Genomic DNA, 25,218 nt, shown 5'->3' with positions numbered 1-25,218 from the left:
TAAATTGAAGGTTTATGTTATTAAAATGAAATAAGATATACCCTATAATCACATTAATCTTATTGTAGGGGTAATTTAGTCAATTAAGCCAGATTTGAAAAAGAAAAATTATGGATTTTAAGGGATAATAGATTCTATTAATTTTAAAAATATGATTTTATGGATAATAATTCTTTTAATTCAGACATTCTGATAAAATATGTTTATGAGTATCTTGAAAAATAACAATATTCTTGAACCATAAAAGAATACAAATTCTGACTGGATACATATTTTGATTGAATTAAGTTCTTAAAGAATAATAAATTCTTAGAAACAAGTTATACTTTTTCATCACATTCTTAAAAAAAATTATATACTATTCTATGAGAATTAAAAACTCACTAATAAAAAACAAACACAATTTGTAGATTATTATACTATAGTCTTATAATTCTATTGTAGATTAGTCTGTCAGAATATAACGATGACTAGTGATTTCTTTTTCGAAGATCTGTGACCATTGCTCATCTCCATCGCACACCATCATCCATCTTCATGTCCTTGATCATCATGTTCCATTCGTGTATTCTATGAGAATAACTTCCATGAAATCGAATTATGTAAGAAAATTATGTGTTATTGTTTTTATATGAGAAATAATAAAACAATTTTAGTAATTCTGACAAAATATATATTCTTTTGTGGTTCAAGAATATTCTTATTTTTTAATTCATTATTTTAGAAGACAACAATTAATTATTTCTTTTTTTAAAAAAAAAACAACTATTATTTTTTTTAACTATTGATCCTATCCAAACATGAAATCACATCAGTCTTTATGAAAGACTAGACCTAGCAATGTAGTGGGTTTGGAGTGGATCAGCCTTGATGTAAACACATTAAACAATTTTCAAATGCTAATCCAAATCCGACCCATTACCAGCAGAGTTTTGAATAATTAAACACATACCCTTATGCACATTGTCAACGAAATTTCAATCCTTTTACCTGACACATTTACAATATTACGATTATGATAGAATTATGAATTACAACACATATAACATGAATCACTAAAACCACACAACATTCATTCCATAACAAACTTCAATTATAGCTTAATAAATAATGTTTCCAAAACAAAACAAATATCTAATATCGCAAACATGCATAACAAAATGGCATACAATTGGAGTAAATTTGAATAACACATGATGTCAATAAGACACGATTTCAATAAGTCCTTCGATTTTAAGTAACGATTTTAGCACAATAACACAAGATTTCAGTAACTAGTAGAGCAACAACAAATGATTTCAGTAGGTCGCAGTTTCAATAAGTCGATTTCAATAACACACAATTGGAGTAGAAAAGATGATATTAATCGATTATATTAAAATTTTAGAAAACAAACTTGATTGTGGAATGTCGATTGTAGAAAGCCTTTCTATGAAACGAGATATATTGAATCCTTTTCTTCTTGTTTATGGTTGTCGACCATGATTCTGATACTAATTTCACATATTTATTTGTATTGGGAGTCGACTGAAATTCGAACATTTATCACCGAATAGGTGATAAATGTATAATAATAGTTTTATATTTTAAAATTTTAGACAGGATAGGTCATAAACGGATCGGATCGATAGTGATATGTACACGACCCTTTTAATTAAAGGGTTAACGGGTACGAGTGGTTAACGGGTAAACTAATCATAAAATATGATCCAAACCCATTAACTTTGCATGAGTTTGGAGCGGATCATGGTCAAAACCCACTTCTATGAAAGAGTACAAGCTTCACATACAAAATGTTCATACAATGTATTGACGACTGAAAAATTGAAAAATATAGAACATTTGTCTGATCCAAATACATTTATCGGCCTTAAAATATAAAACTAAACAAAGGCTCAATTAAAAAGAGTGAATTCAAGAAACCAATAAGAAAAGAATGGTGGGTCATGATGGCAGTGCTCGTGAATAATAAAACCATCTAATTTCGCTTTTACCTTAGGAAAGAGACATGAATTCAGGGGAAACCCCAACTAAAAAGTCAGCTCATCTTATTGACGATCTTGATGTCTATTCATATGTACACAAATACGCATCTATACTTCGTCTTTAGTTCTTTGTGCATACATTCTTGTATCAAGTGAAGAAGAGGGTTAGGTTCCGTTTGTTTTTTTGCTCAGCGAGGATCAAATGACCTGTTATTTTTTTGCTTTGCGAGGATCGATTCCGAGGAAAAATGGAGTATGTGACAAAGACGATGATGACGAAGTCTAATGAGGGAGCGAAGCTACTAGCTTTGATTATCCTATTAAGGAGAGAAGACTACGTGTTTATAGGGAGTGTGTGTAGGGATGAGCATCGGAACTGGGTACCCGTTTTTAGAACCGGAACCGCTTCGGAACTGCCGGTTCTGGAACTGGAACTGCCTTAAGCGGTTCCGGTTTTGGTTCCAATTCTCATTTTTTCAGAACCGTTACCCGTTGGGTACCCGCCGAAACTGGTTATATATATATATATATATATATATATATATATATATATATATATATATATATATATATATATATATATATATATATATATATATATATATATATATATATATATATATATATATATATATATATATATATATATAAAAGTATTTCATATAAATATATGTGTTACTTAGACCGGTTATAATATATTGGTCCGATTTTGTCCCTCTTTGGTCCGAATTGATTCGATTTAGATTGAACTAAGTTGTGGTTTTATCAAAAAAAGTTAACAAAGTTAATGTAACCGGGTTACCTGCTCCCAGAACCGGAACAGCCGGTTCCGGGAGTAGTTCCAAAAATTTAAGAACTGCCTAGAGCGGTTCCGATTCCGGTTCTAACTTTCTAGGAACCGCCGGTTTCGGTTCTGGTTCCGGTTCACGCCAAATGAGACGGGTACCCGCCTATACTCATCCCTAAGTGTGTGGGTTTATAAGGTTAAAAACTAATTTTCCGATTTAAAGGATATTAAATGTTTTAATTATTTATCATAATTAAATATAACCAAGATCATTATTATATCAATTTATTATTTATTAGGTGTGGGACTCATGTATTATATGAGTTTATTTAAAAAGGATAAATATGAAATTCTAAAATTTGAAGTTTGAATTTTAAAATAATAATAATAATAATAATAATAATAATAAATAAAAGAGAAAATTATTAAATTATTAAAATTAAACTGTTTTTTTTAAAGTTAACCAAATAATTTAGATAAATAAATAAAAGAAACTAATGCGACTTTAATTTAGTAATTTTAAATTAGAGGGAAAGCTCATTAATGAAATTAATATGTATTTATTATTATTACATTTAGATATTACGTGAAATTTAATAAAATTGAAAAACCATAAAATGACATTTAAAAAAAATGAAAATAATAAGAAAAAGCCATGTCACATATACATTAGAAGATGACAGGTGACAAAATTATTTTCATTTACTAGGTAAATAGTCGCACGTCGCGCAGAATACAACAATATATTTGAAATCTTTACAAATCTATGTTTTTTAAAAATATCAATAACGTTGTTGTTAGCTCTTATATAATAAATCTTATAATAAGTTGGTATAAATATTATTTGTTATGAATTATATGATAATGTAGACATCTTTTAAAATTCTATAATCCTAGACGAATTTTTGCGCGTTACGCGATGCAAGTTAAAAATATATTGTTAGAATATTGAAAAATATATGTGTATAATGGTTATGTTATTGACATTAACTTTCACATAATATTTTTACACTAATATATATATATATATATATATATATATATATATATATATATATATATATATATATATATATATATATATATATATATATATAATCTCAACTATTTTGAACAAAAAATATTAATTGATCTCAACCCACCTTCGTCATTAATAAAGTTAAATATAATTATATGTTTAGTATTATTTTTAAAAATTGTTATGATTGATTAATTTAAATTTGTACTTATGCAATTATTTTTTATTTTCATTAATGATGTTCATTTAAAATACAATTTATTTGTAGCTGACATTATGTAATTTATAATTTGATGTTATTATCATTTAAAATTATTGTTCATTAATTTTAAACCACTTATTATTATTATTATTATTAAGTTAACGAACAATTTTAAGAAACACTTAATTTATTATTCAAATATAAAACATGTACTAAATAATAAAGTGATAAAATTGACGATTTGCATTTCAAAAGAAACTTGTATGGATATGACATATCAATGATTTTTATAATTTGATTTTATTATTTATAATTATTGTTCGTTAATTTTAAAACCACTTATTATTATTAATAAGTGAAAAAAAAAACTTTTAAAAAGAGACTTACATGGATAATATGACATATCCATGATTTTTAATTAATTATTGTTTTGAAACAACACAAACATACAAGCATATCTACAATATTTAACGAAATATTATCTAAATCACATTCCATAACATATAATCGATAACATGATTCTAATTTAGTTTACATTAAAATTTCATCCACAACATACAATGTTTGTCTTAAAAAAATACTTAAGCTAAGAAAAATAAAAAAAATAAAAAAGAATTAGTATATAGCAAACTTGCAAATTATAAACTTTAACATAATAACATGGCTCGAAAACGGTCCAAAGCCCTCAAACCAACATAAAAATCTTTAAATTTGTTTTCTTTGTGAATTTTTTATATGATTGGTATTTGTGTGTCTACTCAAAGAGAGTGACCTTCTATAGTAGACTATCCATTAATTGTTTATTAAACATATTATATATGTTATAAAACCTTTGAATGGTTAATCATTATTAAGAGACTTTTGAGTAGTATTCATTCAAATAGGAGGTTTGAAATGAATATGGTTTGAGTAAAAATGCATCATGGGAGTTTCAAATGAATATGGTGAAAGGAAAATGTTTCATTTATAAGTATATATAGACTAGGTGAATACTCGCGTGTTACACAGAATACAACAATATATTTAAAATATTTACAAATATATGTTTTTTTAAATATATCAATGATATTGTTGTTAGCTCTTATTTAATAAATCTTATAATAAGTTGGTATAATCATTGTTTGTTTTGAATTATATGATAATGTAGACGGTTTTTAATTTCTATAATCTTAATTGTCTCAATGACTTCTACCTGTAGATTACTTATGAATAATTAAATATAATATATGATTTAATGATATTTATAGTTGTTGTTATGATTAAATAACTTTAAAAAGTTTATTTGCTTAAGATTTTAATTTCTATCATTGTAATTATGTAAAACATTAAACATTGTTTTTGTTTTTAAAGGTAATAATATAATTTTTGTATATAATATTACTTTTAACTATTGTTTTTGTAAGTTATTTAAAATAATGTATTTGGAAAATCTTAATTATTTTAATTTGGTTTTAGAAATTGGATTCTTTTTTTAAATTTATTTGATGAATATTGTTAGTGTCTTTGGTTGTAATTATTTAAAACAACAAACAATGTTTTTTGTTTTTTAAAGATAACATTATAATTTTTTAAAAAATATTACTTTTAACTATTCTTATTCTAAGTTATTTTTAAGTTAAGTATTTGAATATTCTTAATGATTATAAAAAATCGTTTCATGGCTTTTTTGATAATTTAGGATTACAATTTAGGTTTAAACTGATAATTTATAACTTTTCGCTATTTATAAATTAGTCTCTTGATTTTTTTCGAGTTTAAATGAAATTTTGATTTAAGTTAACCATTTAATATTATATTGAAGTTAATAATTTAACTCTTTTGCATAAAATCATAAATTATATAAAAATTATGACTTTAAAATGACAATTGCTCACACACGACAACGTATTTAAACTAATAAATTAACTATAATATGTTAAACAGTTAAAGTCGTAATTTTATAAATAGAAGTAAAATATGATATTTTAATATTGTAGTTTAGTTAATTTACGATTAGAATTTAGTTTTACATGAATTTAACATTATTAACCAATTTATAATAATTAGTAGAAAAACATTGAAAAGTTATGGAAGTTTCAAATACATGTGGTGTAAATAAAAAATGTCTCTTTTATAAGTCTACTAGACGAATAGTCGCGCGTTGCGCGAAAACACCTATATAGTTGAAGTCTTTACAAATATATGTTTTTTTTAATATAACAATAACGTTGTTATTAAATTTGATATAATTATTCTTATACTAAATTGATATAATGTATTGATTATTTTGAATTATATGATAATCTCAATCGTTTGAATGAATTCTACCCACGAGTTATACAGGAATAAAATTAAATATAATATATGTTTTAATGTTATTTATAGTTTTTTTTATTGTTAATTAATTTTTTTAAATTTATTTGCTTAATGTTTTAATTTTTATCATTATAATTATTTGAAACATCAAACATTGTTTTTGATTTTAAAGATAACAATATAATCATTTAAATAGAATTATTTATAACTCTTGTTATTGTAAGTTATTTTAAGCTACTTATTTGAAAACTTTTAACAAATATAAAAATATCTTTAGGAAATATTTTCGTTAAATTGAGATTACAATTAAGATTTTGCATTTATCATTAAAATTTATTACTTTTAACTATTTATAATCTTTGGTTTTTTAAGTAGAATTGAAATTTATATTTAAGTTGACATTGTAATGGTATATTTAAAATAACAATTTAATTATTTTCTCAAAACTGTTCAAAAATTATAGCTTTAAACTGATAATGGTTTACATACAACAACATATTAAATCTAATAAATTAAATATAATATGTTAGAATTTAAAGACATAACTTTATAAGTAGAAGTAAAGATATTATTTTAAAATTGAAATTTAGTATATTTATGATTACACTTTAGGTTTGATATTTATTTAACCTTATTAACCAACTTATAATCATCATTAGAGAAAACACTACAATTAATCATTTTTAACTATTTACAAAATATTCTTTGGGTTGTTTAAGTTAAACGAAATTTTATATTTAACTTGACCATGTAATTTTATATTCAAATTAATAATTTAAGTATCTTATACAAATTGTTCCAAAGTTGTATCTTTAAAATGATAATGGTTTACATCCAACAATATATTAAAACTAATAAATTAAGTATAATATGTTAAAAGTTAAAAAAAAATCACTTAATAAGTAAGAGTAAATATATTATTTTAATATTAAAATTTAGTTTGTATGTGATTACATTTTATGTTTGATATTTATTTAACCTTATTAACCAACTTAGAATTATTATTAGAAAGAAATTGAAAAGTCATGAGAGTTTCAAATGAATGTGGTGAAAGGAAAAATACATGAGAGTTTCAAATGAATGTGGTGAAAGAAAAAGTGTTTCCTTTATAATATGATATGATATGACTAGTCGAGTGTCTGCACGTTGCGCATAATAGGAAAAAATTATTTTATATTAAAATTAAATAAATCGGTATTATTAACAATTAAACCATAATTTCATAACAAATATAAAAAAATGATTTTTAATATTATCATTATGTTGAACTATATCATAAGAGATAAGGATGAAACTTGAAGTTGTTGTGTATATACAAAGTTATATGGTTAAAATAGAAAAAAAATTAAAATTTTAAAAATAAATAAATCATTATTGTTATCTATTAAATAATAATTTCATATTAAATTAAAACGTTTATATTAAATATTATCATTATGTAGACCATACGATAATAAAGACATCTTTTTATCTATCTTGAATATTATCATTATGTACAACATATGATAATAAAGACATCTTTTTATCTTATATAGTAAATTAATTCTTTTTTGTATTGTAAATATTACTATAATTATGTAGAACATATGATAATAACGACGTCTTTTATAAGGTTATAACTTAAAATTGTATTACATCCATGTTTGTAAAACTTGACTAAAACAACCAAATACTTGGTATGTAACTTAAACTCGGCCTCCAATGGAAGCAAATTTTCCTAACTCGGCCAAAAGACACTCGGATATTAATCAAACTCGATCCAAATCTAAAAAATCTAGTCCAAAGGTGGAGGCGGTGATGTTCGTTTGATTGTGTGAGTACTGAGCCCTGAGGAACATGATACTGACGAATGACTCGGGGATGGTCGTCTCCTCCCAAAGGTGGAGGCGGAGGCGAAGCCTACCAGTGGCGAGGGGTGAGACGACATCACGACGATGACTCGATGAGAGATTGAGGGTGACGGGAAATCGGGAATTGTGGATCTTGGGAGAAGTCGCCACTAATGTTGTGTGAAGTCAAGTGGAAGAAACTTCGAAACTCTAAAATTAGATAATATATTATTTGTACATATTTTTATATTAACTATATATTAAATACAAATGGGCCCCTACGGGAGTATGTGATGGAAATATCCATTTCCGGGTTTAATCTCGCCCCTGTCCCACCCCTGCTCCCAACGTTAAAAAAAAAAAAAAAAAAAAAAAAAAAAAAAAAAAAAAAACTCATATGAAATAATGGTCCTGCGAGAACGGGTCCACAAAAGTTTTGGACATCCCTAGAAAGTTACTTAACAAATGCCATCCACCATAGCAACACGTTGATACACTTTAATTCATGCTTAGTAGTCTAACCTACATGAAATGACTTTTCTTTTTACGATCAAAGCCACAAACGACAAAATGATTTTAATTGACATCAACCTTACTGTCCATTAACTTGTAATAAAATCATGAATTTGCTATTATTACAGTTTAATTCATGTTCCATATTTAGTATTTTTACTACAGGCTTGGATGATTCATAATCTTTAAACTCAAATGCATCATTTCGAGACCCATTTAAAACACAACCAAAAATTCATCATTTTTAATCAAATTCATATTCAATCCCATTTTCATTCGTAATATAAGTCCCATTGATAGTTATAACATCATTCGAAGATTAACCCATGGGCTTATGAACAAAAGTAATTTACATTTGATATACCGCTTTCATACAAAAGAGAAAAGAAAAAGTCTAAACTACAACTACCCCATCATTTTCAACTTCACCTTTTGTTCTTTAGGGTGAAGGTTGCCGGTCTCTAGTGAAGGGTCATAAAGATAGACGCATATATCATAAAGAAAAAACAAAATACATTAAAAACCAAAAGCAATAAATGAAATTGGTTAAATATGAAAATGTATGTAGTTTACTTTGGACATTACCATCATGACAAGAGACTATAAGAATAGAATACCCAATTAGTCGGTTACTATAATTCTTTTGTGTACAAATATTTTAGTTCACTGATATTTTTTTTGTACCGAATAAATTTTTTGAATTATTTTGAAACTTAATTGCATCTTAAATCATTTTACCAAAGTTATATAGATAATCAACATATCGTACGACCCAAGTCTTGGAAACTTGACACCATTAGAAACTTTATATTGTAACGCTCTTAAAGTTAAGTTGCCTTTGAATCATGTTTTGTTTGTGAATAAGGTGAATGTTTTTTTTTGTGAATGAGGTGAATCATAAAGATGTTGATGTTCATTTGGAAAGAGAGAAAATTTCTATGATGATTTCAAAATTGTTAAAATTGACCATGTTAATGTTTTTAAAATATCTCTAAATGGTTATGAACATATTATTTCTGTAGCAAAATACACAAGGTTGATCTCTTCCAAGATTAAGATTAAGCGAGATTGTTCAAATATTGGTATATTTTATATATCAATTTTAACCTCAGAAAGTCGATTAAGATTGAGTGACGTTGTTTGAATATTGGTAGATTTTATAAATCAATTTTGTTAGATATGCAAAGACTAAAAAAAAGTGTGAGATAAACAAAGCTAAATGAAAGAAAGAAGGAGTTAAAGGACTAAAGGTGTTCAGTATTGAAAGGTTGAGGAACAATGTGTAGAAAAGGAAGCAAAGAAGGGTTAACAAGTATTTATGACTTATATATAATCAATATTCATCACAATGATAATCATGTTCATTTTCAAGAAATAAAATGAGAGAAAGAGACCTTTAATAACGTTTCTTTATGTATATTCATTGCCTTGGTGAATGAGCTGAAATCTGCAAGCTTCAATTCCCCGTTCATTTTCTATTGTATGTTCTCATCAATTTGTTTGACGATGAATGTTGAAGTTTCATTATCACATGCATGTCTTCGGTTTTAAAGTTTTTTTTTAAAGAAGTCATCTAATATTAGCCTTTGAGAAATTTGTTGCATGTTTCGTTATCACATGTTTTTCATTAGCAAGCTTTGAGAGATTTAATGAATAATGTTAAGTTTGTAAAACTTAAATGTTTTTAAGTGTTTAAATATAATTGATTGCTTTAAATTGATGCACAGGTAGCCTACCCATAAAGAAGCCACCATGGCTAGTTTTTTGGTTAACACATTAAAGGAGGCAATAGATGACGTAGGAGAAAAATTGCAAGAAGTACAACCTATCAATGCACTCAAAGAGGCTGTAGTTGATGTAGAAGAAAAATTACAAGAAGTACAACCTATCAAAGCACTCGAAGACACTATAGCTGATGTAGGAGAAAAATTACAAGATGTACAACCTGTCAAAGCACTCGAAGACGCTATTGCTGATGTAGGTGAAAAAGTACAAGAAGTACAACCTATCAATTCACTCAAAGAAACTATAAGTGATGTAGGAGAAAAATTACAAGAAATACAACCTCTCAATGAACTCAAAGAGACTGTAGCTGATGTACAAGAAGACTTGCATGAAATACAACCTATCCATGGCCTCATAGACACCATATCTAATGTACGAGATGAATTACTTGAAGCAGAGCCTGTCAATGCCCTCATAGAGGCCATATCTGATGTACAAGACGAATTGCATAATATACAACCTCTAAATGCACTCAAAGAGACCATGAATAAGGTACGAGAAGGACTACAAGACGTACAATGTGTCGCTGATATCATAGAGGCTATAGTACCTCCTATCATGGGAGTCCTAGAGACTATAGTACCTCCTGTCCTTTCACTCGTGAAGAAAATCGTTGTTATGTGTGCTACAAACGACTGAAGAGGAATAAAGTTGTTTATATTTATGATTTGAAAGTGTTTAAGAAGGTAATGTGTATTGATAATTTAGGAACATGCAAAGTGCTTGTAATGTGAATACAAAAGTTGAGGAACGTGTTAATTATTGTAATGTTATTGAGATTGAAATATTGCTATGTCTAAATTTAAATGATTATAAACAATAAAAAGGGAAATGTTAATAAATATAAGATATATTTTTATGTGTATAAATTTAATGAACTTGGATATAAATTCTTAATTTCTAGGAAATTACTTTACGAGTAATCATCTTTAATAAATGAAGGTTTTTTTTGCTATTTGTCACATTCTCATGCATTATGTCACATGTCATTTTGTCATCATTTTGAGATATTTATTTTCCACTTGTCATTTACTTCATTTATCATTATTGAATATATACCATTAAATTAGTTTCTATAAATTAAACATATCATAATAACTATACTATATTAATTTCAAATTTCAAACTTTAATTTCAATTTTAAATAAATTTACAATTGAAACCTTTGTATTTAAATTTTTGTTATAATTAACACATTTAATATACGGGTCTGATAATTAAACACATAATTTTAATTTATTTTTTTCATTTTTTTATAATTTATATTTATTTCAAATTTCAAATCCAAATAAAACTTTTTGTTTAATCATTTGTATTTAATATTTTGTTTTAATCAACCCGTATATTATACGGATATCACAACTAGTGTTTTAAATATTTCTTTGAACCATAAGTCATTTCAATATTGAAATTGGGAGATTAGATGATCACTAATATGTTTTGCTATCCGTTAAAAAATTCTTTTATCTTTTTAGATTGGATAAAATCCAGAAACATGACACCATTTAAATGTTTTTATTTTATTTTATTTTATCAAATTAGATTGGACAAAATCCTTAAAATCACTTTAATTTAAAATTAATTTTCCTAATTTAACAAGTGAATCTATTTTTTTTCTATTTTAATTGTTGAGAGTTTGTTTTTTTTCAAAAAAAAAAAAAAAAACTTTGAATTCTATATAGACCCTAAACAGTATCAAATGAAAGATACAGCTAGCACGGTCTAAAATAATGAATACAGTGTTAAAAACCCGTTACCTTAAGACCATGAATTATAAGGTAACCCCGAGATACTCGTAACCATACTGATAGACACTAGAGAACTAGACGCCCTGCAAGCGTCTGTGTAAGTGTGACATTTGTCACCCCTTGGCTTGGTAGGTCATGGACTGTAGCTAGCAGTCAGGGTGCGGGGGTGTCAATCCCGTATAGATCTATGCACACAATGTCCTCTCTCCCTAAAAGAGACTCTGGTTACCAACTTGACAACGGAGAAGGCCGTGTATTGAGGATGTATCTCGTGTAGTGAGATCTGATGTAAAATACTGGACTAATGATAGAGACTCACAACTGAACTGACTAATGTAAACCTATATGTCTATGCTTGTATACATAATATGTAACTAATGATCAAACGACCTTCGGACGGACATCCGATCCCACCAGACCACATCTCAACGAAGAAAAGAAAATAGGGCGAACAAGCCTTTCTAAGTCCTTTAAACATTACTTATATATATCTATACAAGCACAGGCATACATTTAACTAAGTAGAAGCATTTAACGAAGTTTAAGTGTTTAACGAAGTAGAAGTGTTTCCCAAAGTATAAGTGTTAACAAGTAGGAACTTATCGTGAAGTAGAAGCGTATCGTGAGGTATAAGCGTATCGTGAAGTATAAGCGTATCGTGAAGTATAAGCGTATCATGAAGTATAAGCGTATCGTGAAGTATAAGCGTAGCATGAAGTATAAGCGTATCGTGAAGTAGGAGCATTAACAAGTATAAGTGACGTAGAAGCGTTAACAAGTATAAGCATATCACGAAGTGAAAGCATTATTAAGTAGGAGTTTAAACTAAGTAGAAGTGAAGCAATAGTATCTTAACCAAGTAGGAGTATAAAAATGTGGGAGAAAACTTTGATGAAAAACTTGGGAAAACCTTTATACTTGAGAAAAATTACGTCTTGGTATTCTTTTGTAAAATAAGTTTTAAATGAAACTTTGATAAAACATTTTAAGTACAGAAAACCTTTGTTTATAATGCTTCTGTAACGGAATTTGAAATAAAACATGCAGCGCGAAAAACAATTTGAGAAGAGCTTTGAACAAGTGAAAACATTTTAGGAAAACCATTTACAGTATCATTCTTGGTAAAACAGTTGACAGTGTAACAAATCCTTGTGCATGCGGTTTATCAATCACATATGATTGATATGATAACTGGCATGTTTAACTTGTATCCCCCCCCCCCATAAAACATGTAAAAACATTTATAAAGGTTCATCCAGGGGTATGAACTCACCTGTTGTAAGTGGATCGAACGAAGGTGCCAGTTGGGTGCTCGGTGTCAAGTAAAGACTTGAACACACTTAGTGACCTATTAACATATGATAACATATGTTTACATACAATTAGTACATATAATACCAATTAAACACGTATACGCATCCTAAAGTGCGGAAAACACTTTGGTTAAGTGCTTGAAGTGTCCCGGGTAACGTTTAAGGGTGTGTATGGCTTAGTGTCACACCCCCAAACCAAAGATGGAGGAAACGTACGGGGGTGGAGGACTTCATGTATAGTATCATAACAACGAGTATAATAGTGCTCAAAGTAAATACAACGAATTATATATATATATATATATATATATATATATATATATATATATATAATTGAAAGAGTTACATCAATGTATGAAGTACATGTTCTAAATCAGTTACAATATGTAGTCAATAAGTATGAAATGTTTGACGCCTTAACGTCCCATCCTCAAAAGCACTTGGTTACCTGTTCAATGATTTCCTGAGAATACAAGTAGTTTTGAAAAAGTGTCAACATAAAGGTTGGTGAGTTCATAAGCTTTTGATGGTAAGAGTATGAAAATTCATCTTTGTAAAGCGAGGTATATTACCAAGAAAATCCAATATTTTCCTTATAAAAGTTATGTAGTCCTAAGTACCGGGACCGGAAATGAACAAGTATTTGTTATACTTAAAGATATAAAGTGGTTTTAAATTGGCGTAAAAACCCTTCTAAATTTGAGAAAAACACGTAATGAATGATGTGTAGTCTTAAATACCAAGACCGAAAGTATACCATAATATCTGTAATTATTGATATAGAAAGTGATTTTAAATCGTCATAAAATCCCTTTTTGATTTATACAAAAAGAAATCCTGTAAACTTTATGTATTGTTAACCCCGTATGTGAGCGCTATAATCATACTATGACTAATGAACCTGCCACGACGTTTCTCAGGCGTCGCGAAACTAATATGACATTTGTCACCCGTAGACCTGCAGGTCCCACTGTAGCTAGCAGCAAGGTGTGGGGTGTCAAACCTAATATAGATCTATACACAACTATCATGATCTCCCTACAAGAGACTCTGATTATAACTACCAGGAATTCTAACCCGTACTCTAGGAGTACTGAGAAGGATAACTCACAATTTAAGTTAACAAGTTTACGTGTGGTGTGCGTGAGTGTAAAACCCTTTTTCTATGGGAATAAAACCTTCCGAAATGTACTTGTTGTGTTAATGGGAAATATAAACCATACCTATTATAGTTTATCCGAAACGTTTGAAATGGTGATGTACGCAAACTATATTCAATGTAGTTTATTCAATTGTTTTAGTAAAATGGATGTACTTTCATTTAAAACAAATGTGTTATCCTTTATATTTCAGGTGTATTTCAATATATCAAATCCATTTATTAACTGATGCATGTTCATAAAATAAGGCAAAATGTCATTTATTTGCAATAACACACATTCATATAAAGATATACACCTTGCTCAACATGTTACAAGGTGATAAGAAATTTTTAGCATTTTTCTGTTATTACTAGTTTCATTCATTATTATTAGAACATTTATAAAAACTTCTTAACAGGTCCAAATCAGAATCCGTAAATTCCGGGAGTTTGGAAAGTGACTCTAGTTTATTCATAAATTTTTCCATGATTTTTAGTGACCTTTAACTTGTGTGAACAAGTCCATAATCACAGACTGGTCCGGATTGATGTTTGAAATGATAGACAGTTTTGTAAAAATCACCATAAATTGTAGAAACATCGTATGGAGATGTGCAAGTAGTCATTTTAAAGATAAAAACTTGAATTATATGTACCTAAAACAGTTTTAAAAACAAAAATGTTTAAGTTAACCAAAACAGTCCGTGAATGGATTCCAACTTTTCTGATGAAAGCTGTTAGATAATTTTAGTTATGTTCTTGGTGTTTTAACTTGTATTCTCCCCCATAAAACTTAAGAAAACATGATAATAGAGGGGTATGAACTCACCTTGAGTGATTTCAGAAGAGGATTGGTGAATAATGGAAGTAAACAACTCAAGAACACTTGAAGATGCCTTGAAGATTTTCGAGAATCTAACATCAAAGTGATGAAGTTTGTGTAAGCAATCATTGGTTTGAGTAGAATGAAGAGCAATAATCACAAGGAGGGTGAATTATACTTACCAAGAATGTGAGAAAGCTTGATACTCAGCCTTGAATCTCGAATTTTGATGGAGAAAGTTTGAGAGAAAAGTGGAGATGGATCCTTGGTGAAATGAGAGCAAATGAGAGAAGTGAGGAGAGAGGATGGTTTGTTCCAGTTCTAAAAAGTGGGAAAGGGTGATAATTGAGTGGAAATGACATTGAAGTGACCTAGGTAAGGTGGGGAGGTGTGGCTGGTCATAGAGTGGGTATGGGGGTGGTTTCTTGTGTCATAAGGTAAAGCAAAGTCAACACTCCACCTTAATTATTAACCCACTAGATTTTATTATTTAAATAAGGATTTTCATGAAAATATGATTAAATTATGAATATCTAGGGTTTATTATGTTAAAATATGATTTTGGGTGAAAATCCCGCGTTAAAATAATTAAAAACGGGCTTAAAATGTTAAAAATATCGAAAATGGGTGAAAAGTGTCGAATTTCCGAAATCTGGCCGAAGTCTCGGCTTCTGATGTTTGGAACCGAGACTAGAGTGAAGACCGAGATGAGGAGGGGAGGGACCGAGAGTGCGAAGGAGGAGGAACCGAGAGGAGAGGCTCGGTCTCGCGAGTTTCAGCCCGAGAGGTCTCGCTTCCTAGTTTTGGCCCGAGAGGCTTCTGATTCGGCTGTTGAGTCTCGGCTGCTTAAGGTTTCGGTCCTAAGAGGACTTTCGGTCCCTAAGAGGACTTTCGGGCCCTTAAGCCTATTTTGCTCGATTTTACCCCGATTCAAGCCGTTTTTGACCCGGTTAAGGGTCGGAATGACCCGAATGATTCCAAAAAGTTACGGAAACTTTTGAGAGAGATTTGGGAGAGATTTCACATACTTGGAGAGATTTGGGAGAGACTTTACATTCTTAGAGAGATTTCTCATACAAAGAGATATTTGAGAGAGATTTCACATACTTGGAGAGATTTGGGAGAGATTTGACATTCTTGGAGAGATTTCTCATACAAAGAGATATTTGGGAGAGATTACACATACTAGGAGAGATTTGGGAGAGATTTGACATTCTTAGAGAGATTTCTCATACAAAGAGATATTTGAGAGAGATTACACATACTTGGAGAGATTTGGGAGAGATTTGACATTCTTGGAGAGATTTCTCATAAAGAGAAATAGAGTGAAAACGATTGAGAGAGGTTTCATTTGTGACCTTTTTGAGTACCCGGCTTCGCAATGCAAGGTCCGTAAACCCTGGTAAGCCTTGTTTAAGGATCTTTCACACTCCTGATGAGTATGCAACATTGTTTTATCGGTTTGGCTCGCCACGTCCCACAGTTTTAGGTTAAGGAGATCTAAATGTACGCACTTTTCGATTTATGATCTTTCATTAGAATAGCGAGTTGTATAGAAATTTCATAATGTAAATTCTAGTACTCACGGGCAAATTGAGTCGAACAGTTTGACTTGTTGACTTCGGTGGACTTAGACTTGACCGGAAATTGACGGTTGTCACACTTAGATAGGGAGTTTACTCTTCAAGAGTAAACTCTTTATAGAGTTCACGGACCTGGGAATAACTCCCCATGAGTTTACGGCCGTAAACTCATGGTGAGGGTGTTCTAGGATGCCAAAGTGTCTTATATCCCTTGTAGAATTATGCTAAGTCCAAATATAAGGCACTTGTGTGGATTTAGGGCAACAAAGGGACCATTTGAGGAGTTTACAGCCCTAAACAAGGAGTTTACGGCCGTAAGCTCCTATGTGTATATACTTTTTGTGTTTTAAGGGCTTAAATGATAAAGAATAAAATCCTATGCATTTTTCCAAGTCAAATGGGGAGTTTAGGGCATCACTTGGGCACCTTTTAGGAGTTTACGGCCCATGGACCTTTCCTAGGGGGTTTTACGGCCGTAAACTCCTATTTCCTTGGATTTATTGAAGTTTAAAGCATTTACACTAATGGGATTGCTTCTAGACATTTTTCCAAGGCCATAGGAGGTGTTTGTGGGCATTTCTAACACCTAAACTTGAGTTTACTCCCCATGAAAAGGAGTTTACGGCCCAAGCATGTTCTTGGGCAGTAAACTCAAGTTTACTCCCCAAAATGTTAGTTCAAGGTGTTCTAAGTCCGATTCCATAAGCCATTTAGCCATATCTAAGCCTTAGGGGTAGTTTAGAGGGGTTTAGGGGCATAAAAACCCCATTTAATGGTGTTCACGGTCCAAGAGTGATCTTGGGCCGTAAACACATGATCTAACCCCTATTTGATGTCTTAAAATAGAATTTGCATGCTAGGTAAGCTATACAACAAGTTAGGGTAGATTGCTTACTCGTTCGGGGCTCGAAACGGACGATTTTTGACTCGAAAAAATAAGTTGTAGAGAGAGAGTGGAAAAGGTGGAAATGAAGTCCACTCCCCCTTATATAGGGGCTTGAGTTGAGGCTCATTGGGAATCTACCCGATACTGCCGTTAAACGGGGCTTTTGGTCGCACCCGATTTAGTGGCCGTATTTTGACTTGGTTGAAACTAAAAAATTTTAAGGGCATTTTGTGGGTGTTTCTAATTTTATTTCAACCCTTACCAAGTCATTATAAAAGTCCCAAATCAATTAACCTCTTCCAAAAGGTTAACGAACAAATAAATAAAGTGAGACTTGTTAACGGAAGGAGGTTAAAAATGACGAAATAAATTTCGGGTTGTCACATCATCCCCCTGTTAGAGGGAATTTCGTCCCGAAATTCAGGTTTAGGCTAGGAAGTAGGTATGAATGACCGAGTAAAGGCAGGAGGGTACTTCCTATTCGGTTTGTCCTCGCACTCTCAAGTGAACTCTGGCATGTGTTTGTCATTCCAACAAACATTCACCTACGGGATGCGGATTCCGTCTCGTACAGTTAGCGATTTCCTACAGGTATGTCTACGAAGTTAGGGTTCTCAATGGTTTCTATCAAGATGAGTGGGATACAAAGTGTGACGTCGGGCAAGCACTTGTCAAGTCTAAGTAGTGGGTCGATCTGGGGTGAAGCTTGTGGAATATCCGAAGTAGTAGCGGTTTGACGAGGGTTGGACCAATCTCCGTAAAGGGTCTCGGATGGTCCAAAGCTCTTGGAAGGGTAGAGCTTTTCAATACTTAGAACATAGTATACTTCTATGGCAAGATCATCACTGGCGTGATCGCCATTCCGAAGTTCCTAACATTCTCTCTCATACTGGAAGTGTAGTCCTTCAGGTTGGTTCCTAGGAAGCTCGGGTTGTCCTTGGTTTTGCGTTTCCTGTCAATTGGCTTTTAGAGACTTTCTAGATCATCGGATGGATTGCATGTCTACGGGTACTTGTTTGCTGCAGAGTGGCTATCTCAATCTTGCGCAAAATGGTCCTGCACTAACGAATCTTGAGATATTCCTAACGGAAACCCTCAGGGTCGGGGAGATAGGGTTCCACCAGATGAGTGTTGGACTATCTCAGGAGGTGGTACTACTATTTCTGCGCGAGATAGTATTCGTGGAACACCTGATAGTCCAATGAATCTTGTAAGACATGCTCTAATTTCCAAGGCGTTAGTTTATTCTAGTGCGGAAAGCGCGTGCTCCTGTATAACCCTTCGACTAACACCTAGACCGGTGTCAACCTATTCTCTCACTTTATTCTAGTATTCTTGGCTGCGGAGGTTATCCTGTGGTTCTCGGTATTCTAGTGTTCACTTCGGAGAATGTAGTCTATCGTCTACAAGGCGACGGTGACTTCCTCCATGTGATGGGGCGGAGGATCCTAGGCACTACTCGTCTGTAACGGGGTGGACGAAGTGCCTAAGTAGTGCGAACATCTTTGGAAACTACTCTTCTGAAGGTTCTGATTTTTCCCGGTCTAGGTCAAATTTTGTGAGTATAGGGTTCCGTCACTCGGAACTTTAATCTCCTCATCCATTCTTCTAAGAGTTTAACTCATCGCAGCTTTCGAATTTCCGGGATATCCGCTGTGATGCTTAAATCGGGGAATTAAGCGTGAATGGATGGTCGTAGTCAATGTCCTTGACTCTTACGACTCAGATTTCTTTACCAACCGAGGGTGTTAGCCACTAAGTTGGCTTAACCGGGATGACAACAATTTCAGATTTGTGGTCATTATAGTAGCTCAATCCGTAGGGGATCTCTTGACTCTAGCTCCCATTCCATGGGATAGGGTGAAGGGTCTTTCTGAGGAATCTACGAGGTATGCTTTGTGTGGTTCTCGTCTTCTGGAATATCTGCAGTGTCTTTCGCTTCGGTTTCTATCTGTCTAAGAAGGGTTGGTTAACAGCGCGCGGTACCTTTCTCTAGGGTACTTCGGAAGGTTCGAGGTAAGGGGGACGGCTGATGGATCGCATTACGTATTATTAGTATTATTATTTTCAGGTTCGGAAGAACCTTTATTTGCCGAAATGACCACGGAGAAAGTTCTTTTTACACAGCACTAAGGATTTACACATGGTTGCACGAAGTCGAACCATAATTTAATAGAGGCGTCGAAGTTGGCACACTTCGACTTGATACAGTAGGAGGGTTGATAGAGTCATGTGCCGAACGAGCACACAAGTTCTAGGCGTCTCGGGTTTTGTCCCGTGTATCACTGTCGTGGATACTTGGACCGATAGAGTCGACGCGGAACTATAGAGGGTCCTGAATGTTTCTGAGTAGAGTACCTTTTCATGAATGGATTCTCACGAGGCATTTCTATAATCGCCTAACATATACTAGTCATGTATAATTAAGGTGGGGAGGACTGTTGACTGAGCGACTCCGCCTTAAATCCACAACCAAACGAGGAACAGTAAATGAGGCGACATTCACTCACTCTAGGTCTATCCATCTCAATTATACATGGTCGTAACGTATATACTCAGCCATTATAGTTTTACCTCATGAAATTTTTAAATTTTATAACTGTGCTGCGACTTTCGCCTTAATGGGGGAAATAATTACATTTAAAATTAGCCTTTTAATGTTTTCGTTAGTTATCTGAGATTAAGAGGCGTACCAAAATCTATCGAGTTCCTTGATGCTTCTTTCTAAGCATTAGAGTCAGACTCCTCCTGAGTCTTTGTTGTTTCCTTCGGTTGGACAGTCCTTCTTGAAGTGTCCAATCTCACCACATAGACGGCAAACTGGATTGGCCGCCACATTGGTGGTTGATGTAATAAACTCAACCGGGGTTCTGCAGACGCGAGCAATATGCCCCTTCATGTTGCACCTAGCACAATGGAGTTCCCGGCATATACCATGATGATGGTAGCTACACTTGCTGCAGTGGGGAAGGTTTCCTAGGTATGGTCTTCTTGAAGTCGGAGTGGAAGGGTTGGCAGTGGTATTGACTGTCTCAGCTTGTTTCCCTTCGGAAGGTCCTTGAGTCGACGTACTTCCCTTCTCGATCTTGATCTTTCTCTTCAGTGGATTTGGTTGAGGTTCTTGAGTGGTTGGGTACACAGAGGTTGGTGGCTGCTGTCTACTACTAGGATCGGAATTTCCGATAGGGCTCTTGCTAACATTGGCGTTGTTAGCATTCAGCTGAGCCATGACAGCTGCAACGGCTGCTGAGACTGCAACATGGAAGGTAGCTTCATCGAATAGGAGAGTCGGTTTCTTGCCAGTGGATGGGTTATGTTTCTTCGGAGGCATGGTTTTCCTCTACGGAAAAGAACGCAAGCTGATGAGAGACGATGGTTAACCCTGGACATATCTGTCCTTACTATATTAGGCATAAATTTTTCCCGTGCCTCGGATGTTGGTTGTCTGAGTGTCAACCTACATATGAGTATCGGAAAAAGGCCATAAGATGGGAGTTGTTCCTACTAAGTTACCTTTATACTGGGAAAGGTTTCACTCTCCGGCCTGGAAAGATTTGAGAACAGTTCAGAACGAAAACCGCGGAAATAGAGGTTCATGAAGGCTTATGGCTAAACACACTCAATAGAGGTGTGGGGATCCGCTCTAATCGCGTTACTGGCAACGGGAAATGGCGATTTACCTAACACATAGCGTGAGTAGTGTAACCACTAACTCGCTAAATTGTATTATTTTATGGGTGTATTAGTGTGACGAATACAAGGAAAAGACACTTCTCGGGTTCCATGTACTGGTTCCCTTTGTCTACCTCGTATCCCTGACTGGGACCAGCTTTGGTTTCCCTCGGGTAGTTACCTAGGGTTCTCTTCTCTTATAGACATATTGAATTTTCTACTTCGCCTTACTTCTGAATCCAACTCTGGGTGTCATCACTTCATGATGGATGACTGGAAATCTCGGAAGTTTAGGCGAATTTCTCACCGATGTCCCTAAAAAGATATAGGCACTTGGTGATTTCAATAGTCTCGACCTAGTTCATTTATTTCCGAACTAGAAATCTTCTCAATGAACCTCTTCTGGGTTTGAATCAACTCTTCTGCCGAGTACTGAAGTGGATAGGGTTTTCTACAGGGTTCGTGCGAGAATGGAAATGTCTAAAGAATCATAAGAGATTATTAACATTTCACTGGGTGATCCATATCGAGTCCTGCTACGATTACACAGGGTATACAAATCATACATAGCTTAGATCCGATAGACCTTCGAATATGTGATACTACTCTATATCCACATCCCAACGAGGAAAAGGAAGTAGAGCAAAACCACACATTCTTAGCCTATGGGATCCTTATTATATATAACCTTGGGAGTATACTCTCTGTAATTGTAGGTATATCAATAAGTATCTTTTTAGTTCTTCACACAAGGTTGTCTGTGGATCCTAAAATACCCCTATGGTATTTTAACTTCTTGTTTGTTTCTTATCTTCTGAATTCGATTCTGGGATTAATGTGAGTCTTTTAGTATTCCAAAATACTCCCCTGGTATTTTAAACTTTATGTTTGGCTCTAGCATTCCTAGTTGGTAAGTTTCAGACCTGTTGCAACACCACTATCACTCCCAAGCACACGTTCATCGCATCTCGAATAAATGTAGCTGATCAGGTTACATTTATTTCAGCTTACGATTACATAACTGCCCAGGTTTGACGGTAATGCTCAACATCCGAAGACTTTTATTCTTGTTCTTCTTGTGATACTTGTGTTCGAGTGTTTAGATTTTGGATATTCTTATACTTTGGTAAAATATGGTTATATTTTAAAGTATAATTCTTGGTCAAAGTGTTTTATCCCTATGTATTTATAGGTTGTATATCTTTTATGAATTGATATACTTAGCTCACTATAAACAATGCTCTGATACCAATCTGTCACACCCCAAAACCGGAATGGCGGAAACGTTCTGGAGTGGATGACGTCATGTCAAGTATCACAACATATGCAGTATAGTAATCAAAGTACAACAACCATTGCATTAATAGTAATAGTTTTACATGGTTTACATTACATAGAATGTCAAAGTAATACAAGTAATAGTATAAGTGCAGCTTGGTACTAAACAGTCTTCATCAAAAGCTCCGGGGATGTACCTGTCTATTTCTGACCTGAGAATACAAGTTTTTTGAAAGCGAGTATCAGCATTTTTACAAATGCTAGTGAGTTCATAAGTATTTAGTATCATTCTATCCAAATAACTTTATATAAGTAGTAGTAGTTTAGAATCAAGGGTTCATTAGAGTCCTATCCAGAAAATCCTATATTTTCTTAAATAAAGTAGTCTTCTACCAAGACTCGTCAGAGTTATGTTGTAAAAAGTAGTTTTCCCTTAAACACTATCATTATCAAAATACGAGATTTCATTTTAAAGAAAGTAGGAGAATATCAGGGAAAATAACATATGCCTAAGCAGTGAAGACTGTTGACTAAGGCAAAAGGATTCATAGACTCCAGGAGAGTATCGAATGAACCACACGCTTGGCTCAGTCTAACAAAAGGAGACACAGATCCCAGACTGTATCAAACGAAAGATACAGCTAGCAAGGTCTAAAACAGTGAATACATACCCTAGACATTATCAAATGAAAGATACAGCTAGCACGGTCTAAAACAGTGAATACAGACCGTAGACGGTATCAAATGAAAGATACAGCTAGCACGGTCTAAAACAGTGTATATAGACCCTAGACAATATCAAACGAAAGATACAGCTAGCACTGTCTAAAACAGTGAATACAGACCCTAGACAGTATCAAATGAAAGATACAGCTAGCACGGTCTAAAACAGTGAATACAGTGTTAAAAACCCCTTACCTTAAGACCGTGAATTATAAGGTAACCCCGAGATACTCGTAACCATACTGATAGACACTAGAGAACTAGACGCCCTGCAAGCGTCTGTGTAAGTTTGACATTTGTCACCCCTTGGCTTGGTAGGTCGTGGACTGTAGCTAGCAGTCAGGGGCGGGGGTGTCAATCCCGTATAGATCTATACACACAATGTCCGCTCTCCCTACAAGAGACTCTAGTTACCAACTTGACAATGGAGAAGGCCGTGTACTGAGGATGTATCTCGTGTAGTGAGATCTGATGTAAAATATTGGACTAATGATAGAGACTCACAACTGAACTGACTAATGTAAACCTATATGTCTATGCTTGTATACATAATATATAACTAATGATCAAACGACCTTCGGGCGGACATCCGATCCCAGCAAACCACATCTCAACGAAGAAAAGGAAATAGGGCGAACAAGCCTTCCTAAGTCCTTTAACCATTACTTATATATATCTATACAAGCACAGGCATACATTTAACTAAGTAGAAGCATTTAACGAAGTTTAAGTGTTTAACGAAGTAGAAGTGTTTCCCAAAGTATAAGTGTTAACAAGTAGGAAATTATCGTGAAGTAGAAGCGTATCGTGAGGTATAAGCGTGTCGTGAAGTATAAGCGTATCGTGAAGTATAAGCGTATTGTGAAGTATGAGAATTAACAAGTATAAGTGACGTAGAAGCGTTAACAAGTATAAGCGTATCACGAAGTGAAAGCGTTATCAAGTAGGAGTTTAAACTAAGTAGAAGTGAAGCAGTAGTATCTTAACCAAGTAGGAGTATAAAAACATGGGAGAAAACTTTGATGAAAAACTTGGGAAAACCTTTATACTTGAGAAAAATTATGTCTTTGTATTCTTTTGTAAAATAAGTTTTAAATGAAACTTTGATAAAACATTTTAAGTACAGCAAACCTTTGTTTATAATGCTGTTGTAACGGAATTTGAAATAAAACATTCAGCGCGAGAAACAATTTGAGAAGAGCTTTGAACAAGTGAAAACATTTTAGGAAAACCATTTACAGTATCATTCTTGGTAAAACAGTTGACAGTGTAACAAATCCTTGTGCATGCGGCTTATCAATCACATATGATTGATATGATAACTGGCCTGTTTAACTTGTATTCCCCCCCCCCCCCCCCCATAAAACATGTAAAAACATTTATAAAGGTTCATTTAGGGGTATGAACTCACCTGTTGTAAGTGGATCGAACGAAGGTGTCGGTTGGGTGCTCGGTGTCAAGTAAAGACTTGAACCCACTTAGTGACCTATTAACATATGATAACATATGTTTACATACAATTAGTACATATAATACCAATTAAACATGTATATGCATCCTAAAGTGCGGAAAACACTTTGGTTAAGTGCTTGGAGTGTCCCGGGTAACGTTTAAGGGTGTGTATGGCTTAGATAGGG

At 32.7% G+C, this 25,218-nt stretch overlaps 1 protein-coding gene across 1 annotated transcript; it reads left to right on the top strand.

Moving 5' to 3' along the window:
- The first annotated feature begins 9,986 nt into the window (after window positions 1-9,986).
- On the top strand, window positions 9,987-11,201 carry LOC111887912 (uncharacterized). The gene is made up of 2 exons (XM_023884047.2): window positions 9,987-10,109; window positions 10,357-11,201. The coding sequence occupies exon 2, from the start codon at window positions 10,382-10,384 to the stop codon at window positions 11,051-11,053; it is 672 nt and encodes a 223-aa protein (XP_023739815.1). The 5' UTR covers window positions 9,987-10,109; window positions 10,357-10,381; the 3' UTR covers window positions 11,054-11,201.
- The last annotated feature ends 14,017 nt before the right edge of the window (window positions 11,202-25,218 follow it).

The sequence above is a fragment of the Lactuca sativa genome, chromosome 5 (assembly GCF_002870075.4).
Source record: "Lactuca sativa cultivar Salinas chromosome 5, Lsat_Salinas_v11, whole genome shotgun sequence".
NCBI classification, from domain to species: domain Eukaryota; kingdom Viridiplantae; phylum Streptophyta; class Magnoliopsida; order Asterales; family Asteraceae; genus Lactuca; species Lactuca sativa.
The sequence above is the reverse complement of the archived record's forward strand: the minus strand, read 5'-3'. Positions and strand labels throughout refer to the sequence as shown.